General features: G+C 48.5%; 1 protein-coding gene across 1 annotated transcript in view; it reads right to left on the bottom strand.

Annotated features, from left to right (window-relative positions):
* DNAJC3 (DnaJ heat shock protein family (Hsp40) member C3) overlaps positions 1-12,708 on the bottom strand; it is a 79,103-nt gene extending 66,395 nt beyond the window's left edge. The window contains exons 1-2 of the mRNA XM_025200338.1: positions 12,631-12,708; positions 11,601-11,786 (exon numbers count right to left, since the gene is read on the bottom strand). Coding sequence (XP_025056123.1) covers positions 11,601-11,786; positions 12,631-12,708 — 264 coding nt within the window. The remainder of the gene's footprint in view (positions 1-11,600; positions 11,787-12,630) is intronic.
* Between the last annotated feature and the right edge of the window lie 2,483 nt (positions 12,709-15,191).

Genomic DNA, 15,191 nt, shown 5'->3' with positions numbered 1-15,191 from the left:
CTGCAAATTAGCAATGTGGGGAATGCCTGCATGAGTGGCATGAGGCACCATGGATGAGTCTGTGGTGCCACATACTGTACCTGTGCGCTCGTCTGGACATGCCCCTAAAGTCCTATATACCACCACAAACTACCCACAACCCTTACTCAGCTTCTTTAGAATCCATCTTTCCCAGTGTTCTCCAGCTGAAAATATCCACTTCAAACCTAACAAATAATTCCTTAATTATTTCTTCACTTAGTTCCCCCAGAAAAGCAAACAAACTTCCCCACTCCCACCTACAAAATCAATTATGTAATAAATTCTTTTTATTATATTTGTCCTCCACAAAAAATGAGCACAAATATTCAACATTTCAAAGTCAGAGAATGGGGATACCTTCCCTAACAGATAACCCAAAACAATTTAACAAACTGGTAATGCTCTTACTTAGTCACTAGAGGTCACTGAAACTAGCCACATCTGCATAATTTGATACCCGCAGTATCAAAATGCTGGTGAGTAGCTTTGCTACATCTGCTCCAAATGGTTGACTGATGAATGATGACACCTACTAACTAGAGTGCAGAAGTGTACATAGAATATGAAGGAAAATGTAAGGAAATAAAGGAAGCGGGTGAGGATGGAGCTCAGTACTAGATCCACAAAAGATCTTATGTGCCTCAGCTCAAAGTTTAGATCAGTGATTCTCAGCCGGGGGGATGCAAGAAACTTCCAAGGGTGTTGTGGAGTCCTATGTAATACTGGCACCGTTAGGTGTGAAAACATCTCTACAGAATTCACAAGATAAACCCAGAGATTTCAAACAGGAATCCAGAGTGTGAAAAATATTCTGACCTGCTGCAGTCTTTCTGAGTTCTTTCCAACAGAAAAGTGTCTCTAATATTTTTCCATAGTCAAGAAACAAGTGAAAGCTAAGAACTGGCACTTCCTGAGTGGCTCCTTGAGTCTAAAAAGGTTGATAACCTCTCGGTTCAATCATGGGTGGCCAACCTGTGGCATAGGCGGCATGGGCTGCCTGCGTATGGTGAATTTGGGAGGAGACAGGCAACACAGTGAGAGATGGTGCAAAGAACAAATGACAGAGCAGTAGATTGGGAAGGGAGCACAGAGCAGAAAACAGATCTAGCAGAGGAGAAAATAAGAGTGGCACTTGGGTAGGGTGCAAAGCTTAATTTGTTGCACATCTGTCAAAAAAGTTGACCCACGCTAGTTTACATCCTCGACACTCCCCAGTCAACTGCCATCTAACCCTGGAAGTGCTTCATGGCCATTGGTGTCTACATTTTTAACACAGTGGCATCTACAGTTTAATTTCTGAGCAGACCCAGAGGTGCCTCAGTTTTGACAGGGCTGGGCAGCTCAGGGTCTGCCCCAGAGCTATCCAATTGATAGATCACAAGTTTAAATCGTGGTGGATGTGTCGGTTTCGACCTGGAAGGGTGTGGGCAGTGGGGTCCCGCAGGGCTCGGTCCTTGGACCGATACTCTTTAATGTCTTCATCAGCGACTTGGACGAGGGAGTGAAATGTACTCTGTCCAAGTTTGAGGATGACACAAAGCTATGGGGAGAACTGGACACGCCGGAGGGCAGGGAACAACTGCAAGCAGACCTGGACAGGTTGGACAAGTGGGCAGAAAACAACAGAATGAAATTCAACAAGGAGAAATGCAAAGTGCTGCACCTAGGGAGAAAAAATGTCCAGCACACCTACAGCCTAGGGAATGATCCTAGTGGACTCCAAGATGAACATGAGTCGGCAGTGGGACGAAGCCATCAGAAAAGCCAATGGCACTTTAACGTGCATCAGCAGATGCATGACGAATAGATCCAAGGAGGTGATACTTCCCCTCTATCGGGCGCTGGTCAGACCGCAGTTGGAGTACTGCATGCAATTCTGGGCGCCACACTTCAAGAGGGATGCGGATAACCTGGAGAGGGTCCAGAGAAGGGCCACTCGTATGGTTAAGGGCTTGCAGTCCAAGCCCTACGAGGAGAGACTAGAGAACCTGGACCTTTTCAGCCTCTGCAAGAGAAGGTTGAGAGGCGACCTTGTGGCTGCCTATAAGTTCATCACGAGGGCACAGAAGGGAATGGGTGAGGTTTTATTCACCAAGGCGCCCCCAGGGGTTACAAGAAATAATGGCCACAAGCTAGCAGAGAGCAGATTTAGACTGGACATTAGGAAGAACTTCTTCACAGTTAGAGTGGCCAGGGTCTGGAACGGGCTCCCAAGGGCAGAAGCTCCTACCTTCAGAAGATTCAGAACTCTGAATCCCAAACAAAGGGCAACAATGGGCAAAGATGTAAACCCTGGATAGGATCGGTTTAAAGACATACCTGTCTTTGTGATTTCCTCTTGGCTAGTTGATGCAGTTCTCTGCTTAGCCTCGCTGTGCATTAAAAATTCTCATTTCACAGAGATGACAGAGAAATTAACTTGCAGGAAACTGCAATTCTCAGCATACCACCCCAACAATTTTAAGGCCACATAAATGCATCTAGAATGGAAGGGGAAGGAAAACTAAGATATACATCTATACAGGGGTGTAGGTTATGGCCATGTTGGTCTAAGGACATAGGCAGACAAGGCACCCATAAACAGTCTCCATACAAAATACACTTTGGCAACTGCTGGCAGGATGACTCTGCTAAAAAGGGTCATGAGGGCATTTACACGTACTCACAATGTGTCTGTGTAGATTCCATCCTGACATTTTGGTTGTGGTTAGAGTGGCTGATGCTTTTCTTTAGGTTTATCTTCTACTTTGGACTCTGAGTTTTGTTGAATTTTGGTGGAGCCTGGTGTAGTTTGGGGTCTGCCAATCTTTGTCAGAAGTTTGCACTGCAAACAAACCAGAGGCAGCAGAACAGAGTGGGCCAGATTTGGGCCCCCATTAATAGTCTTTAGATTTCATTTTGTGAGGGAGTTTGGACAAAAGGCTCCAGTGGTTGGGATAGGCAAGAAGTACTGTGCGCCCAAGCTGTGGGCACAGAAATGGACTGCGCACTGGTCAGAGCCCTCTGAAGCAAGATGACAAAGATGCTCCAATTACTCATACCATCCAACTACAGAGATCGAGCCTGTGGACTGGGCTGTGAATGATTAAATTAGACCTGGGCTTTCAAAAGGCTCCCAGCAGGCAGGGAGCGCCACTGGTGCCAGCATCTGCTCCCTGCTGTCATGCGAATTTGCACTGCTATTAGCAATAAGGGAGGAGATAGAGGAACTCATTTTGCTTTGCAGGCAAAGCAATTTGGGTAGATGTGTAGATGTGATATTTTTTATTAGACCAACTAAATAGTCGGGAAAATTGTTCTTTGCAAACTTTCAGGCACAAATGTCCTTCTTCGGGCCCAGACTTTCCCTATGTCTGAGGGAGGGCATTTGTGCCCGAGAACTTGCAAAGAACAATTTTTCCAACACTTTAGTTAGTCTAATAAAAGATATCACACCTTCCCAAAGAACTGTGCCTACCTGTGTCCTCAGACCAACACGGTTACAACCAACAACTCTTTGCTTTGCAGGCTCTTGATTTGGGGAGGAGGCTCTTCTCAGCCAGACTGGCTGACCTGCTCCACCAGGCTTTAAACTAAGCCCACCGGGGGATGGGGGGACTACTGCCACTGCTGGCCCGCTGAGCAACCCTTGCAAAGACAGCAGGCCAAGGCACTTAAGGGATCCCACCCCTGCCCCAGCCCTGGAATGAACTGTAGGCAATACTAGGGCCCCCAACAGGACACTTGTGTGCCTATACACAAATGCCAGGAGCTTGGGGAACGAACAGGAGGAATTTGTCCTCCTGCTAAACACAAATAACGATGATGTCATAGGGATAACAGAGACCTGGTGGGACTCCACCCATGACTGGGCCACAGGTATAGATAGCTATACCCTGTACAGGAGGGATCCAGTGGACAAAAGGGGCAGGGGTGTAGCTCTGTATGTCAAGGAAAGCTACACATCCCTGCAAGCCGACATTGGCACCCATGGTGGACAACTTGAGACCCTCTGGGTTAAAATCTGTGGGGAACACGGCACAGGGGATACTATGGTGGGTGTCTACTACAGACCCCATACCCAGGGTCAAGACCTTGACCAGGAGTTTGCCAGGGAACTGGCTGAGGTCGTGCACTCCCAGTGTATGGTTGTCATGGGAGACTTTAACTACCCAGACATCTCGTGGGAGGAGCGCTCAGCTAAATCCGAGCAGTCACAAAGCTTTCTCTCGTGTGTGGATGACTTCTGACACAGGAAGTCTACGGGCCGATGAGAGGTAAAGCGCTGCTTGATTTGGTACTGGCAACTGGGGACGACCTAATCAGCAACCTATAGATCGAAGGGAAGCTGGGTGACAGTGACCACGAGCTGATCACCTTCACCATCCACTGTAAACCTGGCAAGTCAGGCAGTAATACAGAAATCCTCGACTTCAGGAAAGCTGACTTTGACAAGCTAAGGAGGCTTGTCAGTGAGGCCCTAAGGGGCCACAACTAAAAGGGGAGGGGAGTTCAATACAAGTGGTTACTCCTCAAGGGAGCAAATCTGGATGCGCAAGCAAAGTCTATCCTGTCTCAGAGGAAAGGCAGCAAAAGGGCACAGCAGCCCCCTTGGCTCTCCAGGGAACTAGCGGACCTCCTGCATTTTAAAAGGAAGACCTACAAAAGATGGAGGACTGGGACCACCACCAAGGAGGAATATTCTGCTCTGGTCCGGACCTGCAGAGAGCAAACCAGGAAAGCCAAGGCTGCGACGGAACTCCAGCTAGCTACAAATATCAAAGACAATAAAGTCCTTTTTTAGGTATGTGGGGAGCTGGAGGAAAAGCAAGGGCAACACTGGACCCCTGATAAACCAGAATGGACAACCGATGCCCATGAAAAAGAAAACTTGCTAAATGGGTATTTTGCGTCAGTTTTTCACCAGTCCCATGGGACACCCCTGCCCACTGTGGGTCAGGGAGGCCCGAGTGAGGGAGATTCCTTACCCTCCATTGAAGCTGACCTTGTGAAGGAACACCTTGACAGCCTGGATACCTTCAAGTCAGCTGGCCCTGACAGTTTACACCCAAGGGTACTCAAGGAGCTGGCCAGCATCATAGCTCAGCTCCTGGCACAGATCTTCGAGAGCTCCTGGTGCTCTGGTGAAGTGCCTGAAGATTGGAAGAAAGCCAATGTGGTGCCTACATGGGTGCCTACATCTTCAAGAAAGGGAGGAAAGTAGATCCGGCAAACTACAGGCCCATCAGCCTGACCTCTATCCCAGGGAAGGTCTTGGAAAAGATTATCAAAGAGCCCATCCTTAACAGACTAGCTGATGGCAATATTCTTATGGATATCTAGCACGGGTTTGTTGCGGGTAGGTCTTGCCTGACCAATCTCATTTCCTTTTACGACCAGGTGACCTATCACCTGGACAAGGGGGAAGAGATTGATGTTATATATCTTTACTTTCAAAAAGTCTTCCAGCTGGTCTCCTATGATCACCTCTTGGCAAAACTAGCTAACTGTGGCCTCAGCTTTGCCACAATCCGCTGGTTGGGGAATTGGCTCCGCGGTCAGACCCAGAGGGTGGTGGTTGATGGAAGTCAATTGTTGTGGTGCGCTGTGACCAGTGGGGTCCCCCAGGGCTCTGTCTTAGGGCCTATACTTTTTAACATCTTCATCAATGATGCAGACATTAGTATCAGAAGCGGGCTGGCCAAGTTTGCCGACGACACCAAACTCTGGGGTAAAGCATCCACACCTGAGGACAGGAGGGTGATCCAGGCAGATCTCGACAGGCTCATGAAATGGGCGGATGAGAATCTGATGGTGTTTAACACTGAAAAATGCAAGGTTCTCCATTTGGGAGGAAAAACCTGCAGCATGCTTATAGGCTTGACAGTGCTATACTGGTTAGCACTACAGATGAAAGGGACTTGGGGGTCATGATTGACCACAAGATGAACATGAGCCTTCACTGTGATGCTGCAGCTAGTAAAGTGAGCAAAACGCTGGCTTGCATCCATAGATGCTTCTCAAGCAAATCCCAGGACGTCATTCTCCCCTTGTACTCGGCCTTGGTGAGGCCGCAGCTGGAGTACTGCGTCCAGTTTTGGGCTCCATGATTCAAAAAGGATGTGGAAAAGCTTGAGAGAGTCCAGAGGAGAGCCACGCACATGATCAGAGGTCAGGAAAACAGACCTTACGATGAGAGGCTGAGAGCCATGGGACTCTGGGCTCAGGGGTGATCTGGTGGCCACCTATAAGTTTATCAAGGATGTTCACCAGGATCTGGGGGAATGTCTGTTCACCAGAGCGCCCCAAGGGATGACAAGATCGAACAGTTGCAAACTCTGCTGCGACCGATTCAGGCTGGACATAAAGAAGAACTTCTTTACTGTCCAAGCCCCCAAGGTTTGGAATAGACTGCTGCCGAAGGTGGTTCAAGCACCCACTTTGAACACCTTCAAGATACATTTGGATGTTTATCTTGCTGGGATCCTATGATCCCTGCTGACTTCCTGCCCCTGGGGCATGGGGCTGGACTCGATGGTCCTTTGGGGTCCCTTCCTGCCTGAATCTCCATGAAAATCTATGAAATCTGCAGACTCTGCTTGTCCTCCTCGTATTGCTGCTGCTTTGTCTTTCTACAAGAAGCACCTTGATCCTTGCATCCTGGGCACCCATCAACACCTGCAACAGAAGGGAAGATTCGCCCACAAGTCCTGGCTTCCACCACAGGCCAAATGACGGGCGCTCCAGCAACAACAGAGCTCAGCCCAGCTCCTGCATGAGGCCCAAGCAAGGCCGCCCCCCACCCCAGGGTCCCACCCTCTGCTGCCTGGCGGCACACATTTTTTGGGGTGGGAGTGGGGGGAATTTTTTGTTTTCCAGGTCAAATTAGCCAAATCAGTTCCAAATCCTGTTGACTGAGCAAAACTCAATCATTCAAACATCCATGTGGCACTACAACTAGCAACTATCCTTCAACCCAAACTTTTCAGCCTGGTGTTTCAGATACAGTACTCCCAAACCCACTGGTGACGCATAGGGGTTGCACATGCACCCTGAGACTGGCGGTGCACCCCCTGCAAAAAGTGCCGTTGATGCTGCCAGTGGTGCCTGTGGGCTGTTGGTGCTTGCCATCCCCCGCCCCCTGCCAACACAGCTGCGGCCACCCGCAGGAGCTCTCTGCTTGGCCTGCCCCCCCGCGGCGGCTGCCTGTGGGAGCTTCCCGGTTGCTGCCAACACGTCCCTGCTGCCTGCAGGCGGTCGCTGTGCCCCCCAGCCTCTGGAGGCATGTGGCATTCATGCCCAACTCCATTGGCGGGCATTGTAGGTGCAGGCCCAAGCCTGGCTGTTTACGGTTTGGATGCCCCCGAGTCTCACTTGCCCTTAGTCAATGGCCACAGGAGCAAGGTAGGGAGGAGCCCACCCCATTTCTGTCAAGAAGGCAACCAAAATCCTCCCGCTAATTGCTGGACTTGTAGGGCACCTTGTCCACAGTGCATTGCACAGGGGTGCACCCTCCACTTTTTGTTTTTTTTTTAATGGAAAACTTTTCGTGTCCCGAGCCAAATCAGCCAAATCATTTCCAAACCCGCGTGAATCGGCCAGGAGCCATATGTGGCGCTGTGACCAACAAGCACCCTCCACCCCCGGCTGCGACTTCAGAGCCTTCCAAAGCCTTCGCCGTGCAGCCCGAGGCTCTCCCTACACCACGCCCACTCCTCTGCGCCTGCAGGCGCCCGAAGGCGGAGAAACGCCGCCCCGCCCCCCCAGCGGGATCCTCGCAGCTGCTTCGGAGCCGCTTGGCCGAGGAGAGCCCGAGGTGAGAGCAGCGGGGCCGGGGCTACATCCCCCCGCACCCTGTTGCGCCGCCCCCTTCCCGGCAGGAGGCCCCGCCCGGCAGGCTTAGCGCGGGGTCCCCCCTCCCCTTCCCTCCCCGGCCCAGGGCATCCTCGGTCGGGGCCAGCTTTGTCCTGCGGCCCTGCAGCCCGGCGCGCGCGTGTGGTGGGGTGCGCGCGCCTCCACACGCGTCTGGTTCTGAGCATGGGCGCGCGTGTGTTTGCGAGTGTATGTTTGGTCCTCTGCGTATCTGTGTCTGGTTTTGTGTGCGTGTGGGTGGTTCTCCGGGTTTGTGTGCGGGTCTGGGTTTGTGTGCCTGTGCATTGGCGACGCGTAGGGGGTGCACACGCACCCGCCCCCCCGGAGATGGGCTGCTGCCGACACTACCAGTGGCGCCTGCGGGCGGTCCCCGCTCACCGCCCCCCTCACCCCCGACACTGCTGCAGCCACCTGTGGGAGCTCCCTGCCACCATGCCCCTGCCACCAACAATGCTGCCACTGCCTGCGGGCAGTCAACGTGCCCCCCCAGCCCCAGGAGGAACACAACATTTATGTGTGTGTGCGCGTTTGCATGGGTGTCTGCTTCTCTGTGTGTTTGTGTGCCCGTGTCTGGTTCCCTGTGTTTGCGCACATCTGGTTATGTCTGCGCACATGAGTGCCTGTGACTGGTTCTGTGTGTGTCTGTGTGTCTGGTTGTGTGCATCAGTGCACCCATGTGTGTCTTTCTGCCTGGCCCCTCTGCAAGGAGGTGACCACTGTAATAAATCAATTGGGTCCTGAAATGGGGCACACTCAATTCACAGACATTGTGGAGGGGTGTCTCCAGTCCAAGGAAGGGGCACCTCCAGTCTAAGGAGGGTGGGAACTACTGGTCCGTATAAGGTGCAAATCTACCCGGACTTCTGTTTGACTTCAGACTAACAGGGCTAACTATGTCCCTCAGCTTGGCAGCCTGGACAGATACCAAAACAGCTCCTGATGTCATCCTTGGAACATGCTAGACTTTGCCCTTATTCCAAGATGCAGTTCTCAAATCCACTTAAAACAGATTTACTGAGACCAGCACAAAATGCAGCCTGGATATGCCTACTTAAACATGGTTTAATAACCATTTAACAAATTGAATCATGTCTATGCCGAGTCTGATTTAACAACAGTTGCTTTAAAATCACACTGTGTGCATAAGATGAAAACTTAGTCACTCGAGCTCTTTCCTGGCCTCGGTATCCTTATGGCAGTGCAGGACAGAAATATGCAGCTTAAAGATCTGCATATGTTCTGTGTAGTAGAACTGCCATGTTAGATGCGTTGAAGATCAGGAATTAATCTCGAAGATCCTTGGGAGCTGGCTTCCTTTCTCATATGTCTTAAGAACATCTTTGAATGAAAAACCTTTCTGACATTAATATTTTATGTTGTTCTAAGGCATTGAAATCATGGACATTTTAGACGTTATTGTTTTTTATTCAGCTATGATTGCCTTCAGTCTAGTGATCTCTGAGTAGACTGGATGTTATAAAAATGGAGTCAGTCCTCAATACAGCATCAAAAAGAGTACCAGTTTTATAGGAAGTTGGCTTTTTGTTTTTGAAATGTTTGAGTTGACAAAATAACGATGTATATAGTTCAGTGATACCTAGGAGGAACTCGATTTCATGTTTTCTAAAGAGGTTAAGTTTCTATTAGAGGTGCACCGATACATTGGTCTGATATTGCATCGGTACCAACATAAAGAAAATTGACTATCGGAAATTGGCCACTCCAGGCAAAAGTGACAAAAATTTGGCCAATAAATGCCCTGTGCATGCGTGCAGCTGCAATGCAATATGTAGGTGACAAGAAGCACAGCCTGGCAGCATGGAGAGCTGCATCCAACTGGTAAGTCTGTTGTGGTGGAAGGAGGGGAAAGGGGTGGAGGCAGGAGCAGATCAAGGCCCCTGCAGTGAAGGAGGGAGTGGGGCTGGGGCAGGCGCTGCCCAGCTGGGGCGAGGCACGGGATGGAGCCTCAGCTCATGGAGGAGCTCCCACTTCTGCACACACCCTGGGAGGGCATGGGGGAGAGGCATGTGTCCCGGATCTGTACACAGGATGCGTGTGGACTACAGCTGTGGGCTGAGCTCTTCCCAGTGGGGGCTGCACTGGGCTGTGCTCAGAGCACATAGTGACAGCTCTGGGAAGGGGCTACAGGAGGTTTGTAGCCTCCCCAAAATTTCCCGTGGGGGGCCCCCCCCTAATTCCCCCTCCTAGCACCACCATCCACCCTGCACGCAACCCTGGCCCGAGCCTGCAGGCCACCCTGTCCTGAGCAGATCCAGGGGCACACGTATGCTTGTGCTTGTGTTGGTCTAAGGACAGGCAGACGAGGTTCTTTGGGTCAACGTGATCTCTTTAATTAGACCAACTAAATAGTTGGAAAGATTGTTTTGTGCAAGCTTGCGGGCACAAACACCCTTCAAATTGGAACAATCTTTCCAGCTTTTTAGTTGGTCTAATAAAAGGTATGACATCTACTGAAGAACAATGTAGATAGCAGCATTCGTTGAGGACCTCTTGTTGGGAAATTCAGAAGCAAAAATATCTTTTTTGTTGTAGGCATAGACCGCTGTGTTATGAATATCTAGTAGGCAACTATTGATTCTCTGGATCATGGTGTACATGTAAGTGGTTTAATTGGATTCCTGATGAATCCATTTGTGGCTGCCAAGCCCAGTTTGAGAGCGACGCTGCTTGTTGCAAGTCTCGCAGATCCATATGTTGTCTTAGTTGGAGTACAAGTTAAGAGCATGCTGCTTTCTTTTTTCTCGTTTTGCTTCCATGCTCTGGATGAAAACTTCTTCATATTGAGCTGCACCCAGTGTCAGATATTCCCTCTGGATCACATAGGATTCTGCACACTCCTCCCAGCTTTCTGTGCTGATGTTGAATGATTTTTATACCATTTTTGCATGCATCGTGGTACCTCTGTAGAGGGTGACCTGGTTTCTAGAGCCATCTTGAATCTCACTATACAAAATATTCTTGGCGATACAGTTTTCTTCCATTATTCTGTCATAGCTGATCCATCACAACCTCCTCTTGATAGGGGCATCTAAATGTGTCAGTCCTGTCACTTCAGCACCTCTGCGTTTGGTATTCTTTCTTCCCGCTTTATTTTCAGGCTCTTCTGCAGACATCTCATGTGGAAGCTGTTCAGTCTTTTGATATACTTAGCATATGTAGTCCACGTTTCTGAACTCTAAAGCAGGGATGACAGCTCACAAGTCCTGTAGATTTGCATCTTCACCTTAGCTGATAGTTTTCTGTTATTCCATGCATGTTTCTGTAATAGACAAAATTCTTAGCTGCTTTTTTGATTCTGTTAGTTCAGTCTGAAGGTCAAGGCTGATTGTAGATTCCAAGTAGCAAACACTTTCAATAACACCGAGATTTATCCTTCAGAATGATGTCGGGTATCAGTTCTTTCGCCCCTTGGTACATGATAACAGTCTTCTTGAAACTAATTGCTATCCTGAAGCTCTTGCACGATTCAGAAAATCTGCCCAAGGGATTTAGTGGGGAAGATTCACTGTGGACACCCAAGGCCGTATCATAACCAAACAGGAAGTCTCTCAGAACCAGTTCTTTCACCTTGGCTTTCACTCTAAATCTTGTGATATTGAACAAACCTCTATCTAATCTGGTTAGACGATAAAGGCTATCGTTACTGCCCTTGAATGCATGAAGCAGCAGAAATGTAAACATTAAAAAGCATGGGAGCTAAGACATACCCCTGTTTGTTGATGTACTGTTGATGTCTTGTCTGTTGACTGTATGAAGGCTATCGTTGGATCAGTGAAGGCTATGCACACTGGTATTCGTTTTTCTCCACACTTCTCCTTGCAGTTGTTTGACCAAAAATATCTCATCAATGGTAGAGCAAAAGCCACATTGCCTTTCAGGATAGATTCTTTCACCTAGAGATTGCAGACTAGAGAGCATGATGCAAGTGACAATTTTTCTGACTATGTTCTACAGGGAGATACCTCTACAGTTGTCATAGTTGGTTTTATCCTCTTTTGTTTATGTATAATTGTACAAACTGAGTATCTTTGAAATCTTGTGGTACCACTGCCTCTTTCCAACAGAGCAGCATATCTTTATGAAACTTTTGAAGTAATTCGTCATTGGCACATTTGTACATTTCAGTAGGCAAACAGTCATTTCCAGACTGTTCCAAGTGCCTTGTTCCCAGGAATTGATTTAATGACTTTCTGCTAATGTAGGCTTGTCTAAATCCATCGTAACTTCAAACCGTGGTAATCCTCCAAGCTTTTTGTATTAGATTTCATCTTACTAGAGTATATAATTCTATAATGTGCAATCCAACTCTCAAGTTGTTTTTGTTTATCAGTAAAGACATTTCTATTTAAGTCTTTCAGCAGAGTTGTTTTCTTCTCGATTGGACCACTTGCTCATTTGATGCCTTCGTACATTCTGTGGCTATCGCTTGTATCAGTTGCTTCCTGAATGTCATCACAGAGTTTTAGCCAAAAATCTTGGGCACACCTCTTAGCCTCCTTTTGCATTTCTCTTCATGCCTTTCTCAGATTTTCTAGGGTTATGGTCTTGGGAGATTCCTTATAGTTGGTTAATGCTGTCCTTTTGTTCTCAACCAGTGGTAGAAGGGTTTCAGAGTGCTCTTCAAACCAGTCTGCATTTTTCTTGCACTGTTTTGCCAAATATTATTATAGCAGCACTGTACATGTTCGCTTTTAAGCCTTCCCAAGCCTCAGTGGCTGAGTTGTTAGGTAAACTTGCGTTTGCAACTTTTTCATTGAATAGTCTGCATTTTTCTTGCACTGTTTTGCCAAATATTATTATAGCAGCACTGTACATGTTCGCTTTTAAGCCTTCCCAAGCCTCAGTGGCTGAGTTGTTAGGTAAACTTGCGTTTGCAACTTTTTCATTGAATAGTCTGCATTTTTCTGTCTTTGGTTTGGCTGATACCTATCTGAGAGTGACTGGTAGTCTTGCAATGGTGGATCTTTTTGACATGGATTGAACATGTATGACATCTATGAATCTATGAAAGGCATGGTCAGTATCACAGTCAGTGCTGAGATAAGACCTCATATGCAGAATTTCTTTCAGGTGGCTATACTTGGTCAGTACAAGATCTAACTGATCTTGTATCCTTCCACAATGTCCTTCTTGTGATTTGCCAGTGAAGCAGATGTTAGTAACACAGGTTTTGACTTGCACAAAGTTCTAACACTCGCTGCCCATTTACATTAATCCTACCAATTCTGTAATTGCCCACAATACCAGGCCAATTCTTAAAATTACATCTAACTCTTGCATTGAAGTTGCCGAGTATTAGAATGATCTCATTTCTGTGAGTTTTCTCAATCTCTTCTTCAAGCTGTTGGTAGAAAATATTCTTGTCTTCGCTGCTAGCTTGAAGGGTAAGTGCATAACCACTTAAACAATGTGATTGAAGGTGTTCTGTGTAGGCATGCTGAGTGTCATGAATTGAACAGATACAGCAATGAGGCTTTCACAGAGGGATAGGAAGCTGTTACTAATACCAGAGTCTACTCCCTGCTTGCTCCTTTCTCCTGCTGGATTTGCAGGCCAGAATATAATGTAATCATTCTCTTGGATAGAACCTGTATCTAAGAGCCAAGATTCTGATAATGTCAATTCTGAGTGTAACCAATTTATGGTTTAGCAGTGCCGTTTTCTTTAAGTCTGAGTCTGAATCAGACCCAAGGGTCAGAGCTTGAACATTCCAGCATGCGAGTTACATTTTCATTTTTGGCTAGTATAGATCACACCAAGACTTTCAGTGCATATGTCTAGGCAGGAGTATGGAGGAGTGGAGGCTGCCCTAGATCTATCATCTCTCCTTTAGACCGTTAAGACAGTCCAAAGGCCAGACCAAATTGCTCAGTGTCCTGATGTCGCTCAAAAGTAGGCAAAAATAGAGCCTCTGGCCAGATCTAGCCTGCCAATGGACTGGATTTGGCCTGCAGGGTACACCTGCCAAATGATTGGATCTGGCCCTCAGCTGACCCTGTGTTGCTCCATATGGGGCTTAGCCCCACCCAGGGCAGTCATCAGTCACCTATCTTCCAGCCCCAGTCCTGTCCAGCTGTTCCCAGCGCAGCTGCAGCTGTCCTGATGCTACTCAGCTCCCCTTGCCTCCAGCGGTGACTCCTCCTGCCCCTGCTCTTGCTTTACTGCTTTGGGCGAGGAGGAAGCTTCAGTGGCTCTTGCTCCAGCAGGCAGGGTTCCAGCTCCAGCTCTCAGCTGCCTTCCACCCACTACACTTGCCCAGCAAAATGAGCACGTACCTGCAGGCAGCCGAGTGGGTGGAAAGCACCTGTGATGTAGTGGGGTTCAGTGATGCCATGGGGTAGTGTGTGGAAGTGCAAGCATGTGGTGCATGTTAGTACTGTGGCAGGTGAGGCTGGAGAGGTTAGCTGGTGTAGTAAGGGGAACCTGTGTAGGGAGCAATCAAGATAGGGCAGTGTTTCTTAACCTTTATAAACTTTAGGCATCCTTAGATAGACTTGAGGAACCCCACAGAAAATGCCAGCTCTTAAGTTTCATTTGTTTTTTTGGCTACAGAAATGTTACGGGGCATTTCTTCTGTTGCAAAGAACTCAAAAACACCACAGCAGGTCAGAATGTTTTTAATGGTATGGATTCCTGTTTTAAAACTCTGGGTTTATGATGTGAATCATGTTTGTACATCTAACAGTGCTAACACAGCATGGTGCCCTACAGCACCCTTGAAAGGATCTCAGGGCACCCCAGGGTGCCTCATCTCCCTGGTTGAGAATCACTGGGCTAGGGCAACATGCATGGAGGTACCTGGTGAAGCAAGAAGTGTGTTTGTGGGTGAATTACTTGAGGATGAGGTGCTAAAGCAATAGGGAGGCACAGAGGTACCCAGTGAGAGCTGCATTGTTAGGGCATGGTGAGGTGAGGAGGAGCTCATTGGTCCCAGGAGATAGTGTGTGGATGGAGGGGCAAAGCAGGCAGTATAGGGTGGTACTATACCTGGGAGGGAGGAGTATCAAACCATTGCTAGAAGGGGTGTCTGGAGAGATGCTGGGGGTGGGGGGCATAAAGAGGCAGTGAAGCAGGGACAGGCTGTATTTGTGGGGTGAGGAGCTTGGTGGCTGGGGTGGGAGCTGCAGTGAGGCCTGGGGTACAACAGCACAGTGGGGAGAGGGGAGGCATGGGGGCAGAGGAGGGCAAAGCAGGGGTATTGCTGAACTCATGGGTTTGTGTGTGTGTGATGCTCTCACATGCTCGTTCTCTCTCTCTCTCTCTCTCTCTCTCTCTCTCTCTCTCACCCCCCCCAGCAC

This window comes from Alligator sinensis, unplaced genomic scaffold, assembly GCF_000455745.1.
Source record: "Alligator sinensis unplaced genomic scaffold, ASM45574v1 scaffold740_1, whole genome shotgun sequence".
NCBI lineage: Eukaryota > Metazoa > Chordata > Crocodylia > Alligatoridae > Alligator > Alligator sinensis.
The sequence above is the reverse complement of the archived record's forward strand: the minus strand, read 5'-3'. Positions and strand labels throughout refer to the sequence as shown.